We start from the raw sequence: 23,369 nt of genomic DNA, 5'->3' as shown, positions 1-23,369 counted from the left end.
GATGATAACCCAATTCTTATGTTGAAGAGAATGTAGCATATTAAGTAAAAATCTTCTCTACTGCGCAAAGGGAAAAACCAAAAGGACAGTCTTGAGCTGAATACATATAAGATCAATGCCAACTCTGCGAATCCAATTTATCTTTTGTCATCTTTACAAGGTACTTTAACTTGATAATCTTTCAGGCAAGACAAAAGCACAAATCAACCAGCATAAACAACAGCTACCTGTGATAGGATCACAATTTGTTCTCCTCTGAATCGTGCCAAAGAATATCTTGCCTTCGTCAATAGTTTCAGCTGACAAATGTAGAGGAGGAGAAAGGCGTTTTCTTACATCCAAAAGGCGATACAAAGCAAGCATTTTAAAGGCTATAAAAGCAACTGTTTTCTTGTGGATTGACTTACCCCCATAACTTCTTCACATTCCTCTCTGTCCAAAAGGAGATAAAACAGTTCATTAGCATTTTAGGTAGAAACATATAACAAAGAGCATAAAGTAGCAGAAAATTACTCTATAAGGGGTTCAGACAGTGGGGTGAACACCAGTCCAGCGACTATCAAATATGAGGGTTGACCTCCTTCAATGTTATATGGTACCTTTAAGATGTAAGGAGTAAAGAGGGAAAAGTCAAATGATCATTCAGAAAAAAACTAAATATGCTCCAGAAAAAAGTTAAATTGTACATCGTCTACCCACTAACCAAATGAACACGAGGATTCAAAACTGTCTGAACCTTCAAATGAGCCCCATTTCGGATGATACCAAGCTCTACAACATCACCTGAAAATCTATTCCAAGATACAATTTAGATTTACTACAAACTATAACAATACAAGGCCACCAGCTACATCTTCCAGCTACTGGACATATATTTAATTTCATCACAGATGCCTCCAATAGAATAGAAGACTATTAAATCCACAGGATGGAGGATAGCAGTGGCATTGCTTTGATCAGACATGTTGCCAAGTTCCATTAACAGAAGACACTCCTCCCAGTCATTAAATAACACAACTAAACAAAAATCGGATATTTACTGAACTCATCATCCACATAATGCAGTTAAAACAATATCCTGGACATTGCATTGCTATGTAAGTAATCATGTAGCATGCAAGGCCCGGATTTTCAGGCATATGACCTATGAGGAAGGGCAACAGAGATCATGTTAATTCTAGAACTAAAGACCAAGTAGCTATGGACTCCAAGGAGTCAGGGACTAAAGCCTCTATTAACAAATGCCAGTATAAAAGGTGTGCTCCCCTATCACTGTGGAATCATATTAGCTATTACCAATAAAAGTTGCAATAATCTCAAACCAGTAATCCATATTTCAAGCACATTAGAGATAAGGATAAAGTAAAATTACTTCTGACTAATGAGATAGCGGAATGCAATTCGCTCAGTAGATCGGAAAGGCACGGTTCCTTCACAGCCAACATGGACTCCATCAAATCGCACAATCACGTCTCCCTAGAAAATAGCATTACCTTTTAGCATCATTGAGCTAGTCGTGTTCTTGTAAGCCTTTAAGATATTTATGTCATGAACCTCAAAAAAACCTCTACCATCACCTGAGCAGTAGCAATAGAGTACATGCACCAGCAAGTTCAAAAAACAGGAGAGCAGCAAGCAACTAATGGCAGACATGAAATTGATGAAATAAGTATATGCTCATACGCACATGGTATGTCAAGCTCCAATTCATTTGTTTTTTTACTTCTCTCTTTATCGATGTATGTGAGAGGATGGAAGCTCAAATTTAATCAAAATTGCTTATTTATACCTCGTCGAAAAATCCTACAGAGTTTTATCTTAAATCTAAACAGGTTGAATGTTTTCTACAATAGCCGATCTTGATAATTAACTGAAAGTTCTCTTTCCATTCAATCTTGCATCTCCAACTCTCTCTGACACTTGAGTAAGCAAAGTTAAACATGAAAACCTCAATAAAAGATAAGTGGTTAAATGACCTAGAATGAAAGCTTATTAACTGCTCCCTACCGCTATAAACGTCTCACTTTCGATTCTGCAGTATCCAAATTGTTTTTCCACTTTCCATTTTCAGCAATATTTTAGTTTTTGTATTGTTAGATCCTTCAAGGTCTTGTCATTAAAGCTTAAACAATATTTTCTTCATTCTCATACCATGGACAACATAAATGGTGCCGGAAAATTAGCAGGCATCGAAAAAAAAGCTAGCTTACCTCCTTTAAGGCATTATGAGCATCAGAAGTGGGTTCAACTCGGCGCACGAGGACTCCCTGGAAATTAGCATTCAAAATCAATGTTAGACGTGCTACACAAACGTCAAGCTTGGATCACATAACCAGAAACATCATATCTGATCTACTGCTACGACACTAGTGTATTTACATTTTGAAATGAATTAATGTATCACAGGTTGTAAGCGGAAGGTAAGACTGCAAAAGGAGTCACACTGCCCATACAAAAATAAAAAACAGAACTTTTTTTTAGATTTTCAAGAGAAGGGATTTCTTATGACTGATATGAAGATCAACCTCATTAGATGCCACTTTTAAGCAGGAGCGTAGAGCTGGATTCTCCAACTTCTGCAGCAATACACCAAGGCAAGGGAAACCTGAAAATGTATTCTTGAAACATCTTATAATTCATAAAATAAATCCAATTCATCTCAAATTACATGAATAAGCTAGTTCATGTACGCCTGAATAATCAATGTTCTTATGAATTCAGTCAAATTGCATTCTTGCAAGGTATCCAAGATCATGACCAAGTACTTGTGCCTTTTCTCTCTCTCACCCTTTGGCCCCTTATAGCAAAAGAATTTAAAGGAAGGCTAATATTTGAGGTAGCATCCATGAATTACGTGAATCACTAAAAGATGAGACTTACTGCCCAGGTCTAGGAGGAAGATTCAGCCATTATGCAAAGCCATGCCGTCTAATAGTACAAACCTGTACTCACTCTTCTATTTGTGATCCTAGAATTCAGCGGAGCCAGGACTTTTGTTACCGGTGGGCTGTAACTAGATGAATTACTTTTCTGTAGTATGATTTTTAAATAATATCTAATAGTAATAAGCATAGCATCTTCGATGAGGAAAAGGATCCCTATTTTTGTATAGGTTGTGTGTACCAAAATTAATTCTTATTCATGAGAAAACCAGAAGGAGCTATTAAAGGGTATTATAGGATCTAAAATAATGTATAATCGGGTCTTTATATATCAATTGTACTATTTTGCATTGCATATGAGAATGTTTTCTGAATAATAAGATGAAACTTCATCACGACATCTCGTAATACAATTCAATACAGGAAACGTACTTATAATACTCCTAAAAAAGGGAGCAAGACATGCATAGTATGACAAAGTGGCTGGAATGTTCCTGAAAACTCAAACTTCCATTAGTTCATAAGCTACTTGAATCAGATAATATCCCATTTCTCCCTAAATGGTTGTACCGAATAAACTTCCCAGTTTTTAGTCTCATTGGGTCCACACAGTATACTCTTGACGGTCAATAACAATGATAGTTTATCATACACAAAAAATTCACATAGGACCGACCACCAACTACTTCCTAAATTGTGTACATTGAGAACTCTATTATGTGGTGAAGGGAGTACTTCAAGACTGATAAGGCTTCTATACCTGTGTACTTTCCGTTCCTCTCATAGTCTGTCAAGAAATGAGATACCACAGTAGTCGGAATCACGTATCCTATGTTCTCCGTATCTTCTGATCTGAGTACCTAATTCAAGAGCTCAGTAGCTATTAAATCAACAATATTACACAACTTATTCACACATCAAAAGATGACTCCATAACAAGTTATTGACAGAAAAATGCAACTTCATAATTCAAAACTCTGGAAGTTTAAAGTTCACCTCAATTTTCTAAATACCAAAACAGTATCTGGAAAATTGAATATTACTGATACTTCAAAAATCTCAATAATAATATAACATGGAACATGCACAGGAGGTATATGGCTTATGCTGCTATAGCCGCTAATACCTGAAAGGCCACACCAATGCACTCCCCCTGGTCATTGAATGCAGGACCTCCACTATTACCTGACGATAACCAGTGTTAGAATGGGGAAAACACAAGGTCATGCAACTTTTGAGTAAGGTCTTCCGTAATGCTTCAAAATAGTCTAATACAAACTGTCACTGACCAGGATTTATGGCAGCATCAATTTGAATGCCTAGCAAATCAGATGATCCATGAGCATAAGATGTAACCTGGATGATAAACAAATAAGAATTTGGTACCTTTCAATTTATCAACCAGGGAAAATAATAGTAGCATTATGTAGCACATTGCAGGCAAATTAATTTCTCACCACCCACAAACACAAATTCTAATATTTCTTTCTTTACCAATAATAAGGAATTTAAGAAACCATCTAATCCCAAGCGAAAAATATATATAGATATCAATCACTATGTTGCATGGAAACATAAAATGGGACATGGAAAATAAGGAACTAGGAAAACACAAAACCCCAAATTCTCATACAATTAGGAAACGTGGGAATGCAAAAGCTATTGCAATATGCCAGTGATCTCGCTTTAAAAGTAAAACTGTTTGTTTATTTTATATAATGTAAAAAGAAAGGGTACTACAGGTAGCTTGGTGTATTTGAAGAGATTTAAAAAGAAATGGGCATTTTGCGACTGGATGAACTTGTCGGCCTTTGGAAAAAATTGTTTCTTTTGAGTTGCCTTGAATTTCCGAGTTTTCTAATTCCAGAAACCAGAAATGAGACCTTTGTATTAGTTTCCATGCTTCATACTCACAGTCAAATGACAAAGTTCAACGACTTCGCATCTTTCCTTTTTGCTAAGTTGTGATTCAGAACATTCAACCAAAGCAAAAGTGCAGCAAGTTATCCATCTATCTACATGGTACAAAGACAACAATATTTTACCAAAACTATGAGTCTGTAACCATCAACTTTACTGCACTTTTCACAAAGTGTTTACAAAAACATTGAAAATAGTTCATGACAGCAAAGAATATATTCCACCATCCAGAAATAACAATCACATTGGCTTATTCCCTCATCTGAACATTCATGATTCTACGTCCCCAATTCCCCATCATCTCCCCTTACCCAAAATATCTTGGAAAGTTCTATAAGATGCAAACTATTTCAGGGGAGTGAATGATAATATGTAACTATCAATTCCAAAATCTACAAGGAGAGTAACTTCGAGGCATTCATGCATCCTTTTCTAGGCGTTAAAATTACCTCCATTGTACAGGTCGAAACTCGTAGATTATAAAATAATATATCGGAGACATAATGATTGTAATACTAGAACCATTGCAGAACAAGCTTTTCCTTTGGCTACATATATCAATCACCAATTTTTCAGCAAACGGTATGAGAATCAAAAGGCACAATATGAAAAACATTAGAAACAAAATCCACAAGTGTCAAGTATACATGAGAAGCATTAATAAAGAAACATTTATCAAAATATTCTTTTGATACTTCAAAGTTATTTCAAACCTCTATTCTTGAGACCACCCCTTTCGTCACAGAAATTGTATCTCCTCCAAGGGGATAACCTACAACAGTGACTGAATCCTGGCCATGAAAACAGCCATATCAAAATTAGGTCGAGGAAGATATACTAACAAGTTGTACATGTCTTTACCATGAATATTAGATACTATTTCTAGATACTATCATAACAGCACTACAGAACTAATCAGTGGAACATTTGCCAAAATAATGAGTCGTCCCAACACATGGAAATCTAGAAGATTTGTTGCGAAAGTTAACAGAAAAGAAAAGTTTAAATTTAGGCCCTGCAATTTGTAAAACTGAAAGATGTTTAAACAAGTCAGTTGTTAGCTGATAGCAAATTGCATTAGCTGATGTGAGTAGTTTGCATAAGCAATTTGTATGAAAGATGTTTTGTAGATTGCTTGTTAGCTAGTAGCGGTTAGTTGATGATAGAAGATTACATATAACAGTGTTGTATCACTGATTATATTCCGTTTAAAGTTACTTTGCTTAGCAGTATATGAAAAAAGATGTTCACTTGATCCCAGAACACATAATAAACATACTTATTGTGTAAGAGATTAGTTCATTTCAATATCCTTTAAAATTGTATTTATACTGCAACCAATGAATCTGGATTCTGGAATACAAATTCATTTATTTATTCAATGGGTAAGCTCATTTCTTAAGTAAACAAGAAAAACAAGATTATTTAAATTTCAAACAATGAATATTTTCGATTAAAAGAAGAAAGGCACAAAAAGTCCATTAGACAGAAATAAAAGAAGATACATATAATACTTCACTTCCCTATGGTCCAGCATGATGTAGGTGAACTCACTTTCAATGGCTTATATAAACTAATTGTCAGTGGTTTGCTTAAAGACGAGAAAATCTATTGGGCCTTCGCAAATCTCGTTCCTTTTATGTAAATCATACAAACAAGCAGAAGCAGTCGACAAGAAGGGGCTGTTGAAGGTCCCATGGTAGTAGATGACCAACATTTAGGTCGGATGGAACAAATAGATTCACACACGAGAGACTTGTGAGCAAAATAAATTAGTAAAATTACTTGTTTAGACCCCCTCCAATGCACGGATTTAACTTGTGAAAAAACCATACTTCCTCCGTTTGTGTTTTAATGACACGTAGGGCCTTGGCACGGGGATTTTTGAGAAGAGAGAGATAGAGAGAAGTACCAAATATAGTATTGCTTTCATTTATTTTGAAACGGCATAAAATGGTAAGTGTTTCATTTATTTTAGAACCAATGAAGTACTTTTTTCATATGTTATATGTGGGGGACTAACTACATAAGATTTATTCTAAATATACGGAATCAGGTATCTGATATTGATAATCAGTTTCGTTGTCCCGGTGATGTAAAATCTTATTGATAAAAACATGATTTCTGTAAATTTTCGATTGGTTCTCTAGAAAATAAAGACTTTTTGAATCATAGAGTTGTTTTCGAGTATTCAGGTCATGAAATACCCCTTGATTGATTAGTGAGATTGATGCAAACCTACAGACATAACATCATACCTCATTTAAATTTACCCCCTTCAAATGAGAAACATCAGCAAATTCAACATATTCTAGGTAATTGGTATTATACTGAATATAATGTTAGGAAATCTGTCAAAATCTTAGGCAATATTTTCTAGACAATTTTTTTTATAGAAAAACAGTAAGCAGATATATTTAAAAATAAAATTTTTTCAGATCACTAACATACAGTTCATTGTTGTCAAAAAGTATATGGTAAGAAAATATCGTTATTATAAATCATTTAGCATATAATACTATGCGAACAACATTATTATGATAATTTCTATAGAAACAATAATCTTCTACAGAAATTGAAATCATACCATAATTAACCAAATTCTAGCTAAGCTAAATTAGGAATGATGCATGATAAAGAAAGATGATACTGCCATTGACAAAAGCTGATAAACATGATTCTCCAGAATTATTTAGTGCAAGCAAAAAAAGAAATATGTTCCATCATTCAGAGAAGAAAATTTGAAACCTGTAGATGAGGTAGGCGACCAAGGCGCAGTGGCTCAGCTCCTTTCCAGAACTCCTCATTCTCAACAGAAAGCAAAGCTATGTCACAGTCAATGCCTCTGGCTAGAACCTGTACACCAAATGGAACTGAGAGGAAAATAATATGTTGAAGTATCTATAAGACTATAACCATGAGAACCATCTGCATACATAAGAGCTTCTTTGCCCTAATCTCGAATTATCTTTCCTGAAAACTAATTATCAAAGATGAAATGAACAGGGCCAACTCATATAACTTTATTGGCGCTCATCGAAACACGTTTTGCCTGACTTAATTTCTAAGGTAAAATGAACAGGCCAACTCACCTGGGCTTCATTCAGTTCATCTAAAGACTAACAAGTCCAATCCACCACTAAAATAAGTGCAAATAAGTTTAAATAGTGTGTACGAAGTTCTGAGATGTTCAAATAACTATAGTATAGATAAGATTGAGGTCTTCAGGTGAAAACAGGGGCGGATCCAGCGTGGGTTCAGTGGGTTCAACTGAACCCACGTGGATCCGGGAAAAAAACAAGAAGAGCTGGAAAAAAAAAGGAAACAGAACTCTTATATAAACAATACAGGCATATTATTTCATTCAAATGCACTTTGGCTCAGCGGCAAAGTAGGAAAACAATGTTCAATTCCGTCCAAAGGTCGTGGTTCGAAACTCTCTGCAACTATATTTTTTAATTTTCTCTTTCCCTCTTGTTTTTTTCTTTGTTTTCTCTTTTCCTCTTTTTCTTTTTTTCCCATTATACTTTTATTATGTTATTGGTCTTTGTCTTCTCTTTTTCATTTTTCTTTCCCTTCATTCTTATGTTATATTATTGGTTTTTTCTTTTTGAATCCCCTCTTTGTTTTTTATCTAATTATTGTCATTTTAGCTAGATTTCATATTTGTGTGCTATTTTTTCAGGTTTCATACTTTGTGTCATCATTTCATATCATATGCTACCTCTTTTTTTTCGACACATTTGATTATTTTAATCCACCCATCAAAAATGCAAATGTAGCATCTAGAAAACACAAAAAAAGTATATATAGTTTTAGTTTTTAACGCTTAATTGATAAGTTGATTTTATGAAACATTTCTTAATAATTGACAAGTTGATTTAATGAAAAATTCCTTAATAATTGATAAGTTGTTGAAAAATATAGTTGTTGAAAATTCTCGATTTCTTTGAAAATATTCAAACTAAAATTGTAACTCATTAATTTAGAACTTTATATTCAAACTACTCCGAACCCACGTGACTCAATTCCTGGATCCGCCACTGGGTGAAAAGAACATAGACAAAGTGGCAAAATCAGAATAAACAAAGAAGATACTGAAGAGTAATGACAGCAGTTAGTTACAATCAAAGACTTGAAATATTAGCAACTGAGGTAACTCGTAGGGGTGTGTAATGAATCAACCTAGGGAGAAGGGTATTTTTGGTATAGTAATAATTAGTTAGTTTTATAGTAGCTTGAAGAATAAGCTAGGGAGTTAAGGAGAAAATATTTCTATAAATAGAGGAGATTAGGGAGAGAAAAGATCATGAAGAAAAATATTGGAGAGTTTATTTTAGTTGTTAGCTTTGCGAGTGTGTCAAGTCACTCGAAAACTTGATAAACTATCTTTGTCTACTGTTATTTTCCATTGTTATCAATCAAAGATCATCATCTTCTTCCTTTATATTTCTGCTCAAATTATCAGTTCATTACAAATGGTATCGGAGCAGTTCGATCCAGGGAAGTTAAGTTGCTGATTTTTCGATTTCACACTCTAAAAAAAAAACTACAATGGAGTTCGCCGGAGAAAGTGCAGCAGAACAGATGCAAGGGTGGATCCACGAGGAGTTTGCCTACATCAAGAGCAAAAGAGAACAAGGAAAGTCCGATCATGAAGAAGAGCGAAGAATCCGAAGAGAGCTTCAACTTCATGAGTTTGATGGAAAAGATGTGGATGACTGGATTTTGCTAATGGAGGACTCCTTCAATTTTTTTCAGTTAGATGAAGAGACAAGGTTAAAGGCTGCCATGATAGCACTTTACGGCGAAGCGCAGTGGTGGTTCGAAAGGGAACACCGGTGGTGGCCGTTCAATGAGTGGCAGCAACTGAAAAAACAAGTAAAGCTACGGTTTGGTTCTTCACGGCCAACTCCGGCGAAGTTCACTATACCTATTGTCGAACTGATTCCGGCGGTGGAAGAGACACACGAAGGGGGACCCGGTCTAATGAAAAACAGTAAGGCTGATGGTGTGGGCCTAGCCGTCATCGGAAAGTGTGGAGGTGAGAATAAAGAAAAATTGACCACCATTAATATGGAGAAACTTCCAGAAAGCAGAGGTGAATCACAGAGAAATGGTGCATCTGGTGTTAGTGGTAACATTTTTGGGGGTCGAAACACCAAAGAGGGTCTAAGAGTTACTGCTGGAAATTTTAGGGGATGCGGACCAATTCCAATAGAGCGTGGAGGCGCCGGAGGTTGCGGATCCGGTGGGGGTCCCGGTGGTTTCACGGATGTAAAAGAAAGTAGATCTGAAAGTTCTATTGTTGGAAGTATGGGTGGTGGGTCAGGTGGACTCATGGGTGACCAAACTCGGGGAATATTTGAGAGAGGTGGTGCTGAAAATTGCAGTTATGGTGCTCGGGGTGGCCAAGGAGGCTCCAATGTTGGCAGAAAGATTGACAGAGGAATTGAGAACCTCCGGGGAACCAACCTTCAACTCAGTTCGGAGAGAGGACAACAAGTGATGCAAATGGATGCAGTGGGATGCGGGTCCGGTGGTGGGCCAGGTAAGATCGCCAGTGAATTTTTCAAGCTGGCCGCCATACGAAGAGGTAGATCCGGTGGTGGTTGCTGTCAAAGGGAGGCTGCTGGAATTTTGTTGTTGAAGGGTGGCGCGTGCGAAGAGATGTTGAAGTCGTTGTTGGCTGGGAGAAGCCACATTGAGTTCCTTACTGCCCTGGAGAGGAAGGCAATTCTAGAAGCTGCTGTTAGGGGCAATTTAGTAAATAGCCTGTTCATTTCAATGACCTGGCACATAATTTTTCACGTGATTTAAGGATGCTTAGATCTTTATATTTTAGACCCACCTCTTCTGCAGTATATGAAGTACGAAATTTTAATGAGCCCATTAAACCTAAGCCCAACTCCCCATTCCCAATTCAAAAGACTTGCGGCCAACTTTTAAGCTATGAGGTGGGGGCCAAGTTTGACCATTCCCTTTCCAACCCACCAATTGTAAAACCCATCAATGGGCCTCACTCACCTTCTATTTTCTTCACCAAACTTTTACAGCAAATCCCGCTTAATTTCTTGTACCCAAAAAGCTACGGCCCACTTGAGTATAAAGAGAAAGTACTCAAATTTGACCAACCTAATTTACCCAAACACCCCACCCAATCCTTCTAACACATATTTTTTAACATTTAAACCCATAGTCCCACCACTGTCAAAGCCTACCCTTTTTACCCAGATTTTCAAACCCATTTATTCCACATTATTTTCCCTTTACCTCAACCCTCTTAAGGGATATAAACCTGGCCCCAAAGTTGCTTATTCAGTCATTAACGCAAAGAATGTTAACCAAATTCTACTTCCACTTTCCCCTGCCAGCAACTCACTACTTCACCCAACCCGTTTACTAATCTCATCAAAACCTTCCCACCAAACTTCCTTTCAAGTCCCCGTAATCCAAACACTTCCCTTCACAATTCAACCTCTATCCACTTTACTCATACTTATATTTTTTCCGTATCTCAGCTGCTGAGTTCTTCGGCCATGGGCAAGTCACTTACATTGCTGAAATCTACACTACACACAGAGGAGCTCGAACGACAAAGCGAACAATGTTCTGAAGATGGAAGTCACCATTGCTGCAATTGTCGAGCATTCAGTGCAAATTTCTATCCACCTCGAGGACAAGGTGAATGTTTGGGCGGCCGGTAATGTAATGAATCAACCTAGGGAGAAGGGTATTTTTGGTATAGTAATAATTAGTTAGTTTTATAGTAGCTTGAAGAATAAGCTAGGGAGTTAAGGAGAAAATATTTCTATAAATAGAGGAGATTAGGGAGAGAAAAGATCATGAAGAAAAATATTGGAGAGTTTATTTTAGTTGCTAGCTTTGGGAGTGTGTCAAGTCACTCGAAAACTTGATAAACTATCTTTGTCTACTGTTATTTTCCATTGTTACCAATCAAAGATCATCATCTTCTTCCTTTATATTTCTGCTCAAATTATCAGTTCATTACAGGGTGTGCACAAACCGATCTGGACCGGAGATTCCGGTCCAGTCCTCGGTCCACAAATTCCCGATTCCGGGTTTCCGGAATTTCTTTTATTTTAGTAAAAAAAAGTGTACATGCTAAAAAAAGTTAAAAAAAGGTAGAAAGTTATAAATTTAAAAACCTACTATTTATCACTTTAGGATTATTGTTATTAAAAATATTAATTTTTAATATATCTAATTTATAAATATATTTAAATAAAATAAAAAAGATTTTTTTAAAAAAAATATATAGATTGCGGTCCGAGTCCAACCGGTCCAAGACCGGACCGGACCAAAAAAATTCCGGTCCTGGTCCAAGAAAAAGGCAGATTCCAGTCCACCAGTCCAGCCGGTTCTGGTCCGGTCCTAGACCGGTGCACACCCCTAGATGTAAGGGGCTACCTAACTCATTTGAAGTAAGAGGCAACCTAACAATTGAAGTACTACCTAATTCGTTTGGTACCAAATTTCTAGCAATATAGCTTCCCTTCGAATATCCACATTCAAAAACAATATAAATTGTGCATGGACATATCACTCAATAATGGGACTCGTTCAGGCTCCATATTAAGTATGTCCACTAAAGACATTCATATCAATTTATCAAGCTTTAACTTTTGCTCATTCACTCAGAATTTTAGCTCTCTTGCAATCAGGTTTTTCTCATTACTTTTTGATGATTTACAACAGTGCAATTTCCCTCTTTAAGTAGTAAGGAAACCCTAGAAGATTACATGGTGATGCTGGAAATATACACTAGCAACAGACATCTGTCACAACCTTTAGGACTACAAGACAAAAGTACTTAATCATCACCTATCATAGGCACATGATCCCATACAGATATTCTTACTACAAAAATAAAGGGATAGCAGCCATGATATGTATTGCTGCAGTACATAACAACAGACACAAAACACCTCTTTTAACACTCCCCTTCAAGCTAGGAGTGAGGAAGAGGACTGAACTCCTAGCTTGGACAGCAGCTTGTTGTGTTGTTCAGTGCTCAGATGAGTCGATCAGCAAGTTGCTCTGCTGTTGGAACATAGAGAGGAGTAACCTAGCCTTCAGTGTGACTTGATCACGAATGAAGTGGCAATCTATACCAACATGCTTGGTTTTTTCATGATGGACAGGATTAGCTGCAATGGCTAATGCTGCCTGATTATCACATAATAAGGGAGTAGACCCAAGATGCTTCATGTCAAGCTCTCTCAGAAGTTGCTTCACCCACATAACTTCACACATAGTCATTGCCATGCTTCTGTATTCAGCCTCAGGTGTTGACCTGGTGGCCACAACACTCTGCTTCTTAGACTTCCAAAGAGATGGGTGATTATCCAAGCAAGAGACAAAACCCAGATGTAGACCTTCTAGTGTTGGGGTAACTAGCCCTATCACTGTCACAATATGCCTTCGGCTGCAGATGAAGCTGTCAGTAGAATGCCTTGATTCTGAGTTCCAGCAAGATACCTAAGGACCCTCTTGGCTGCTTGAGATGAACACATGTTGGTTTGTGCATAAATTGGCTTAGTACATGAACAGTGTAGGAGATACATGGTCTAGTTAGTGTCAAATAGATCAGCTTCCCAATTAGCTTCTGATAAACCTCAAAGATGTCGTAGTAGATCACCATCAGTGGCTAACAACTTCACATGAGTGTCCATATGAAGCTTTAAAGGTCTGCATTAGAGCATATTATACTGATGCAACAGATCACCCACATACTTCCTATGTGACGGAAAAATCCCTTGAGAGTTCTTGTCCACTTCTATGCCCAAAAAGTGCCTGAGTTTACCAAGATCTTTCATCTTGAATTCAGTACTTAAACACTGCTTAGCTTGAATAATTGCCTCCATATTGTTCCTAGTCAATCAAATCATTAACATATGCTAGAATGGCAACAAACACACTTGACTTTTCTTTGATGAAGAGTCAATAGTAAGTTTTAGATGAACAAATTCACTATCTTTTAGAACTGACCTCAGTTTAGCAAACCATTGTCTTGGTGCTTGCTTAAGCCCATACAATGATTTCAATAGTTTACACACCTTTGCTTGAGTGTTGATTATTGTCTAGGTGAGTTAAGGTAAACTTGAACCCATAACCTTTATATCCAGGAGATGAATTTCATGTAGACTTTCTCATCCAACTCCCCATGAAGGCATTTTTCATATCCATTTGATGTGTGTGCCAACCTTTGATTGCAGCAACAACTAGGAGTGCTCTCACAATGGTTAATTTTGCCACTGGAGCAAATGTTTCCCCATAGTCTACTCCATATTGCTACTTGTATCCAAGAATCACAAGCCTTGACTTGTATCTCTTACTGTTTCTCTGAGGTCATACTTGGTTGTATACAACCATTTGCACCCTATAACATGTTTCCGTGCTTGTATTTCTGTAATCTCCCAAGTTTCATTGCTCTCAAGTGCCTCCAACGCATCATTCACGGCTTGTAACCAATTCACTTGCTCAGCAGCTTCTTTAAAGGATCTAGGTCAGGTTCTTGTTCAACATTCAAGAAACACAAGAACTTGTCTGTAACTTGTGCTTCACTAACTCTTTGAACAAAATTGGCACTGACATATAGTCATCATGCCAAGTAGGTGCCTTATGAGTTCTACTTGACCTCCTTACATCAACATCTTCCACTCTGCCTTCTTCACCTGCTCTTTCTACCACTTCACTTTCACTTCTAACTGCATTTTCTTCCACATCATCATAGTCATTGAATTTTCAGTAGTGTGAAAGACATGGAAGGGGTAGTTCTCATAAAACTTCACATCCCTTGACACAAAAGTGGTTCCTATGAGAAGATCATGAAGCTTATACCCTTTCGGTGTAAGTGGGTACCCAATTAAAGCACATGGTACTCCCCTTGCTTGAAACTTGTCTTTTTTTCTCTATGGATTGTAAGCAAATGCTAAATAACCAAATGCTTTCAAGTGTGTGTAATTAGGAGCCTTCCCATGTAGCAATTCATATGGACTCATTTCTGCAAAATCATACTTGTTAGCCTGTTAATGATGTGAGTTGATGTCATCACATAGTCTGCACCTCAATGCATGAGGTTTGATGTACCACACCCATTTTCTCAAATAGAGGCTTACATTTGCTGTCATCAAACTCTAGAGCATTATTAGATCTTATGATCTTGATTTTCTTCTCATACGGAGTCTTCACCATGTTAATGAAGTTCTGATTGCTTCATAAGCATCAGATTTTTTTAATTTAAGTAAATGCACCCAAGTAACTCTTGAATGATCATCCACCAATGTGAGAAAGTACTTAACTTTCCTCTGTAAATCACCTTGTAAGGCCCCTAAGTATCCATATGAATCAGCTAAAAGGCATCACTTGCTCTTGACTCATTCCCAGCAAATGGTAATTTTGTCAACTTTGCGGGTAAGTAAGACAAAATCCTTGCTATCATTCCTACATAAAGACTTTCAATCATTGAAATATTTTTCAGTGGAGCATGTCCTAGTCTATGATGCCAAAGTGTTTATTTGCTCACTTTAGGGGCATTTCTCAAAGTCCTAAGAACATTTGAATGAGCACTGGCATTTAAAGCCACTCTACTTTTGTGCACTCCAGATTTTCCAACAGCCTGCTTCTTAATTTTACACAAGATCTCCTTGACAGGTTCATTCAAAAGATATACAGAACATTCACCTTTTCCAACTCCTTTCACTACATGACTTTCATAGTCTTGAATAGTACAATAGTTATCAAAGAACACAACCTTGCCATTCATATCTTGACACAATTTCTTAACATACAACAAATTGTGCTTAAAGGCAGGAATATAACACATGCTCAAGTTTTATATCATTCTTAAGCAAGATATTGCCTATATGTGTAATTTTGAAAGTTTCACCAATTGGTAGGTTGATTAAGGACTCCTTTTTACACAAATTATAATCAGTTGACATATCAAAAATACTAGTCATATGATCTGATGCACAAGAGTCTATTATCCACCCATCATTCTTCACACTATCAGCAAAGTGACAAGAGACCATACCCGAGTAACTCACTTCCATTTCATCATCAGTATCATTACTCTTTGATAGTGCAGGTAGCAATCTCAACAATTGCTCAAGTTGCTGAAGAGTAATTGTTGTTGCATTGCTTGCTATTGAGGCTGTATCATTGCGATGTTGACCCTCAGCATTGGCAGCAACCTTGGTGTTACCACCATTCTTGTTTTTACTCCACTTTTTATTTTCTCCAATTTTTGTCTTTCCTTTGTACTGGTTTGTCCCTTGGTTTCTCCCCTTAGGATGATTGCTAGGAAAACCTATGACATACCAGCACTTTTCTTGAGTGTGACCACTCTTTCCACAATGAGAACATTGCAAGGATGGTGAGATACTATTCAGAACTCCCTCTGACCCTACTGAACATGGCTAGAGCTTCACCTTCTTCTTTTACTTAGCCTAGCACCTCCCTTTGTGCTTCTTCTTGTTCTAAATGACTGCATGCAACTTCTACAGAGGGGTAAAGGGCTCATCATCAGCAACTAACTTCTTTGTATTCCAAATACTTCATCCCAACTTTTGTTCTTCTTGTTGTTTGTTCAAAGCTTCAATGAAGCTTGTAATTTCTGTTGTAACTGATGTTATTAGTGGTAGAGCATTTAATGACTTAAGTTCCTCCCAATAACATCTCATCAAGGTATAATATTCACTAATCTGCTTACCTTGTACAGATTTTGTATTTTATGGTTTCATTAGTTAGAGAGAACCTCTTCTCCAGTTGGTTCCAGATTTCTCTTGCATTGCTCATGAACATTATGGACCTCTTGATGGATTCTAATACAGATCCAAGTATCCAAGAAATGATCATACTGTTCCAAGTTTCCCAAGCTTCCCTTTTTACATCATCTTTTTCATCCTTCTTCAAAACTCCTGTTACAAATCCTAATTTTCTTTTTGAAGCAAGTCCTATTTTCATAGACCTCCTTAATGATGTGTAATTGTTTGAGCCTTGAAGTTTTTCTATGCTCATAAAGGTGTTCCCATTAGAGGGATAAAGATACAACATCAATGATGGTGGGATGAGAAGTCATCTTTTTTTTTTCCTTACCTATTTTGAGAAGCTTAAGGTGGGATCTTTTTAAATAAGTAAACTGAAATTTTTCTAAGGATTTTTGAGATTTTTAGAGTCGTGGCTCTGATACCATGAAGAGTTTCGTGTTAATTTATTAAGCTTTAACTTTTGCTCATTCACTCAGAATTTTAGCTCTCTTGCAATCAGGTTTTTCTCATTACTTTGTGATAATTTACAAGACTGCAATTTCCCCCTTTAAGTAGTAAGGAAACCTAGAAGATTACCTAGGTGATACTGGGAATATACCCTAGCAACAACAGCTGTCACAGCCTTTAGGACTGCAAGACAAAAGTAATTAATGATCACCTATCATAGGCACATGATCCCATACAGATATTCTTACTGCAAGAATAAAAGGACAGCAGCCATGATATGGAGTGCTGCTGTACAACAGCATCCATGATATGTATTGCTGCAGTAACAACAAACACACAGCACCTCTCTCAACATCCCGCTGTCCAGGTCATGTAGCATTGCATCTACAGGGTATAATTTAGATTTTGTAAGAATAAGGAGACCGAGACGTGAGGTCCTTTTGTAAGGCTGTCTTTGTTGTATAGTGGATAGCGAAGAATGCTAGAAATTTTAGGAAGATACCCCCTATAGAACTATCTGTGGGAAAGATTGTCTACTTAGCATCTCCTTGGCCCCTTGCCTCTGAGGTATTCCATTACTTTCTCTGAGAGCTTGTTTGGTTAACCTTCAAATGCATGGGAAATTAGAATTCCTAGGAAATAAGTAAATGTGTTGTTGTTTAGTTGGCAAAAACATGGGAAGTAAAACTTCCTAGGAAGTTTTATTTCCTAAGAAATGGAGGAAATAACTTACCTAGGCCCATGGGAAATAGAATTTCCCATGTTCAACCAAACAAAAAAATGTAATCCCTAGGAAGTAAAATTTCATGGGCAATGCAAACTCATGGGTAGTTATACTTCTCAACTTCAACCAAACGAGCCCCGATTTACAACACAACTGGCATCAATAAGAAGAGTATCAGTCACACATTTTGTCAAGCAGTGATCAACATGAAGCTGCGTAGACAGAAGATTGCACTTATAGAGAGACTTCTCAATCATTTGATACCAAATTATCCTCTTCATATGTTTATTGCCTCCAATCACGCATAGATTCGTCATTTACGATTGCAACATTTTACGTATGATCTTGCTGATACAAGAAAAGCTTACCACATAGAGGTCTCAATGCAAATAGTTCACACAATAAATTAGGCATAACGTTTTCCACTTTCTAAGCATGTTTAAGCTTGTTCGATAAGTTCCCAGTTTCCCACTAAGCCATCACACGAACATTGTACGATATTATCATTTAAACAAAACTATAAAAAATGGGAATAATAGATCCTGAGGCCATAATTAAGGCATTATTCAAAAATAACCCATATTGGTATTTAGATTTGGTAATAAATTTGAAATAATGTTATCTGCATAGAATTACAGCACTAGAGCCATTAATGACTTCCTTATTTGTGCCAAATAGGAACTAGAAAATTAGGTAGGTATCACATGCTATCAGATGCTCAGAGTAGAGTTGAAAGAATATACTTTGCAACAAAAGCATTAATCTAGTAATGACACCATGAAAGCATATTCTTAAGCTAGTAAATTTTGTACCTTCGCAACATATTTTGTATCATCTCCCCTCCTCTTCAATTTCACCTGCATCAAATATAATGCAGTATATTGGTGAACATATGCATAAGCATTATGATGGTACATAAATGAAAACAAGTGATTGTATTTATGTGTAAGGAAGGTTGCAGTCAGAGACTCCTATATCTGCTTATTCTGTGAAATTATATCTATAATGTCGGTAAGACACAAAGAAATGGTACCGTGCAAAAAGCTACAGTATCATGGTAATTGTGCCTCACATAATACATTTCCAGAAAATACGACACCTGTAACAATTTCAGCAAACATGGTACAAGTATATTGCATAGTTGCTGAGATTGATTTTTCATTTTAGCATGCAGACATTGAAAGTTCCCATCATTTTCCTATTGCCTTTTGCTTGTCCAAGTATAGATCAAGCAGATGTCAACTAAGCACACAAAGAAGGCTAAGGCCTTGATCTTTGGACTGAACTTTCACCCCTAGACATCAGATGCACATGCTAGAAAGATGCACATCATCCATTACATGTATACCAAAATGCCACCAGCAAATAATGCAACCATAAATAGAGTGTTCCTTCTACACTCATAAGATCTAAGCCTAAAATACACTTTCAACAGAAAAATCCACCCAGGTTCCGAGCATACAAGGTTGAAGAGATCAGGAGAAGCTAAAATGACAAAGAAAAGAAAACTTGGTATGGCATGAAAAGAGTCATTAGGCAGGCAAAAAGATGTATTTACTCTACATTTACTAGAGAAGAAAAACTTAACAAAGTATTCCTAAAAAAGAGATGTGAATGAAAGCGCACAGACAATAAATGATGAATGTAAGGAGCAGGAAAAAAAATGGTTAGAAAAACATACCCTACAACTAACAGATCTACAATTAAACTCTTTTTTGAAGCACATCAGACACAATTTCCCTCGTTAGAAAGACACAATGTGCAGTTATTTCATCCAGCAGGTTCATGCGTAGAGACACTGAACCTCATATAAATAACTTTTTGTAAATATTGCTTGTGAGTTACGACAGCATCAGTATCTATACTAAGAACATAACAATCTAAACATGCTAAACGCTCCCCCTCCCTCACAAATATATTGGCAATACCATACTTATCATTTAGTCTACGGCATTAAATTTGTCGTATTTTTTTACTGTCAAAAAATTTACAAGGTGAATAATAGGAATGTGTCAGACAGATCTAGGAAATACTGTGAACAGTGCAGAGCAGTCTTCAGAACACTGGAACACTAATGTAAAAAACTGTACAAGAATCAAAGATCTAAGAACAGGATGTTGTGGGAATTTGTTCCCATAATAGAGTGAAATAAAGAATGTGACTCTTTCTTAGAAGCAGCAAACAAGTCTATGGTAAATACTACAGAAAATCAATCATCACGATCATGGAATTATAAACGGGCTGTTCTGTTACGGATTTTGGATTTGTTATTCCGCGAAATCCCGTTAAGAAACGCCATGATAAAACTCACATACTTCTTGCCGCGTTGTCCGCTTGGTAACGCGAACTCCCCGCGTATATCCCCGTTACATCCGTTCTTTTTGAACATTGGCCAAAAATATTTTACAAATTAATTATATAGCTGATAACATGATATTCTGATAGATTTGATTGTATTATGTTGTAATAATGCTTCCTAAACTAAAAGAATGCAAATAAGATTAGAACAAATTAGTGTGATTATAAAAAAAAATCACGCTGCGTCGGCCGGTAAACATTCTATTTCCCCGTTACAAGTCATTCTCGCGACAACGCGACCGTTCCAGCGAACGCGATAGCGTTTTTTTTCCCTGATCACAATCCAGCCTAAGGTGACTAAATTCTTAAATTTGAGAACTAAGATGACTACAAGTCACTACAACCAAGTAAGAAAAATTGAAGATACAAAAGGTCGAAAAATTGAAGAAATTAATCCCACTAACATTAATCAACAAACAGGTCGTATGTAACTCAGACATGGACGTGAGTGGTGCACATCCAAGTGCCTGATATGTCGAGGACCAAGGCTTAAAATATTAGACCAGGGAACACTGTCCTAAAAGTGCAGTGTTATGGAACTCCTAAATCCTAGTAGATGTTCCTAACTTTGAAAGACTTTTGCATGTGCTTTTCATGCATATATACATCTCCAGATTACTTGCACGCTAGTTTGTAATACACTAGCCTAGGAGGGCAGGAGTACTTTTGGTAATAAACACTAGTTATTATGTTAGCTTGGGGAGTAAGGCAAGTAGACTCTAAATAGAGGAGATTAGGGAGAGAGAGATCATGAAGAAAATATTGGAGAGTTAGTTTGGTATTTGGGAGAGAACAAGCCTCTCAAAAGCTTGTAGTTATGACTTATTTTTATATTCTCAAAGTCCATTTTAAAATATGAATCCTCCTTGTTAATTTTTCAGATTAGATGAAATGGGCCTGGGTAACCCAATAAGGAGGAGGAGAGTTTAGCCCACTTACAAGCTAGGAGGTTCCATCCTAAAACCAATTGGTGATAGGAGGAGTAACTCCTAATCTTATAAAGTGGTTTATTCTCTCCTCTTTCTCCAATGTGGGGCACTCACAAGTGGGCACTTAATGGGTTTCAACACACCCCCTCACTTGTGAGTGTCTTTAGAATTTAGAGCTAACTGGAAAGGTAATCAGAAATAATCCTCTTAGGGGCTGGACATCCTGTCGAGGTAAATCCTTACCCAGTTGCTTGATTAGAAGCCCAGTTTAGAAGAGACCCACAACCCGGGCTTTGATACCATGTTAATTTTTCAGATTAGATGAAATGGGCCTGGGTAACCCAATAAGGAGGAGAGTTTAGCCCACTTACAAGCTAGGAGGTTCCATCCTAAAACCAATTGGTGATAGGAGGAGTAACTCCTAATCTTATAAAGTGGTTTATTCTCTCCTCTTTCTCCAATGTGGGACACTCACAAGTGGGCACTTAATGGGTTTCAACACTCCTCAAATCTGCCTTAGCAATCTGAGTTCATTTTTAAACAAGCCTCTCCAGAAAATCATCAATCAAAGTCCATTTTATTTCTTATTCTCCTTCTCAAATCTGCCTTAGCAATCTGAGTTCATTACATAGTTCTTGCTAATATGAGGATTTGTGACTTGACCTAGACCATAATCTTGGTGTCATAAAATAAGAATCCTCCTCCTTAAGATGTTGTAGAGTGATCCTAAATGTACCCAAGAGCCTCCAAAAAATCTGGAAGCTCTCCACAAATATCTGCTCAAGATGATGATTTATAGAGAGTAGTATAACCAGGGCCAACCCTACTAGACCCTAACCAATGAGCTTTCTCTACAAGGAGCCATGGTATGTTAGGATCACCATATCAAAATAATTTCAAGTTTTGGAGGAGTATATATCTGCCAGAAACCATAATGCCCTCATTGATGCCCACAGGACAGACCGACAGATAAATATAAAATGTTCATTGGGTTCCAGAGCTTTCATGTATATGTGAGACTAATCCACCACAACAGGTTCAGAATTAGCATAGAAAAAGATACAATATGACTACCAAATATAGAGTCAAATTGAAGCATATGCTCACTAAACCCAGCTATACACATTTCTCGTTTGCGCACATAATAGTTAGTCAATGTCAACATCATGTGGTCTTCTTAACAAACAAAACCTAAGGTAGAGTAGAAAGAACACATAAGGAAAACAAAAGCATAATCTCTTTAGAAAACTAGGAAAGTTGCAAAAAGAGACAGCTTTTTTGGGAGCACAAAGCCCAAGCTCACCTGTGTATAATGTTCAACACAATGCGCATTTGTCAAAAGCTTTCCATCCCCTATCATAAAAGCACTGCATACAGTCTTACAAGCTCATATCATTGATTTTTTTTTTTATTCTATAGGGAGGGGGGAGAGGATATCAATGCTGCAAAAGATACCTTCCAGTACTAGTATACTGCCTTTGCTTTTGCCATGGCAAGGAATAATCAGGTGCAGTATGAGTGCAGTATACCTAGCAAAACAAAAGCAATAAGACAACAACAATTTTGAGCATTCTCTTTGTATTATTTATCTCATCAGTTAAAGCACTTAGTAATATATGTTATAAGGAACCATTTACAGCATAAATGAAAAGGAATTCTGCATGGACTTTGATATCCCAGACTTGCTGCAGAAAGAACATGTACAAGAGAAATGTTGAGAGCACAACAAGATCCGTTAAGAGCAAAGCCAGTGACCTTCACACCTTCACAACAGCATTCAAAAAGGTAGTATCCTGAAGATTTGCTGCCTCAGCCTGAAAAACATTTTTGATCAAATTAACAACAGAACTCCATGCTATTGCTACGTGCACAAGAAAAAGTATCAAAGGGATTTGATGATCAGCTGATTAACGTAAAGTTACCATCTTGAGCCAACACATTAGTGTTAGTCCGCACTGATAATCACACAACATATGAGATCTTGGAATTTATTGATAAGCAAGTCTACTTGCTTTTGTTTCAGGCACATATCAAACATCATATCATCCAAGCTCTTACAAATCCTACTAGACAGTTAGAGGCTTTTGTAAATTCTAGAGAACGCTTTCCTGAAGGCATGAGGACAATAGCTTAGACAAAGGCTTTATACTATTACACAGCTGGCATAATGCAAATGAAAGCAAGTTGACCAGCATATAATAGATGTTCGGTAACTAGTAGATAGGATATCCTTCTTTATTTTCAAAAATAGCATGACAATCTTTAAATTTGAATGTTGAACAAAAGAAGCATCACATAAATGAATAAAGAAGTG

General features: G+C 36.9%; 2 protein-coding genes across 4 annotated transcripts in view; one reads left to right on the top strand and one right to left on the bottom strand.

Annotated features, from left to right (window-relative positions):
- The window catches only part of LOC104899292 (protease Do-like 2, chloroplastic), a 37,428-nt gene that overhangs the window by 1,696 nt on the left and 12,363 nt on the right, over positions 1–23,369 (bottom strand). For all 3 annotated transcript variants that reach the window (XM_019250885.3, XM_010686455.4, XM_057390921.1), the window contains 16 exons: positions 22,819–22,869; positions 22,511–22,584; positions 22,359–22,422; positions 18,581–18,625; positions 7,551–7,658; positions 5,516–5,593; positions 4,172–4,238; positions 4,009–4,067; positions 3,643–3,742; positions 2,526–2,605; positions 2,211–2,267; positions 1,373–1,476; positions 704–791; positions 514–599; positions 408–432; positions 228–299 (listed from right to left, as the gene is read on the bottom strand). In XM_019250885.3, coding sequence (XP_019106430.2) covers positions 228–299; positions 408–432; positions 514–599; positions 704–791; positions 1,373–1,476; positions 2,211–2,267; positions 2,526–2,605; positions 3,643–3,742; positions 4,009–4,067; positions 4,172–4,238; positions 5,516–5,593; positions 7,551–7,658; positions 18,581–18,625; positions 22,359–22,422; positions 22,511–22,584; positions 22,819–22,869 — 1,158 coding nt within the window. The remainder of the gene's footprint in view (positions 1–227; positions 300–407; positions 433–513; positions 600–703; positions 792–1,372; positions 1,477–2,210; positions 2,268–2,525; positions 2,606–3,642; positions 3,743–4,008; positions 4,068–4,171; positions 4,239–5,515; positions 5,594–7,550; positions 7,659–18,580; positions 18,626–22,358; positions 22,423–22,510; positions 22,585–22,818; positions 22,870–23,369) is intronic.
- On the top strand, positions 8,855–11,785 carry LOC104899291 (uncharacterized). The gene has a single exon (XM_010686454.4). The coding sequence runs from the start codon at positions 9,357–9,359 to the stop codon at positions 10,620–10,622; it is 1,266 nt and encodes a 421-aa protein (XP_010684756.2). The 5' UTR covers positions 8,855–9,356; the 3' UTR covers positions 10,623–11,785.

Source organism: Beta vulgaris, chromosome 7 (genome assembly GCF_026745355.1).
Source record: "Beta vulgaris subsp. vulgaris cultivar EL10 chromosome 7, EL10.2, whole genome shotgun sequence".
NCBI lineage: Eukaryota > Viridiplantae > Streptophyta > Magnoliopsida > Caryophyllales > Amaranthaceae > Beta > Beta vulgaris.
Note: the sequence above shows the minus strand (reverse complement) of the source record. Positions and strands in the feature narration are given on the sequence as shown.

Coding starts and splice junctions, on each gene's coding strand:
- LOC104899291 (XM_010686454.4), top strand. CDS start 9,357: ATGGAGTTCGCCGGAGAAAGTGCAGCAGAACAGATGCAAGGGTGGATC.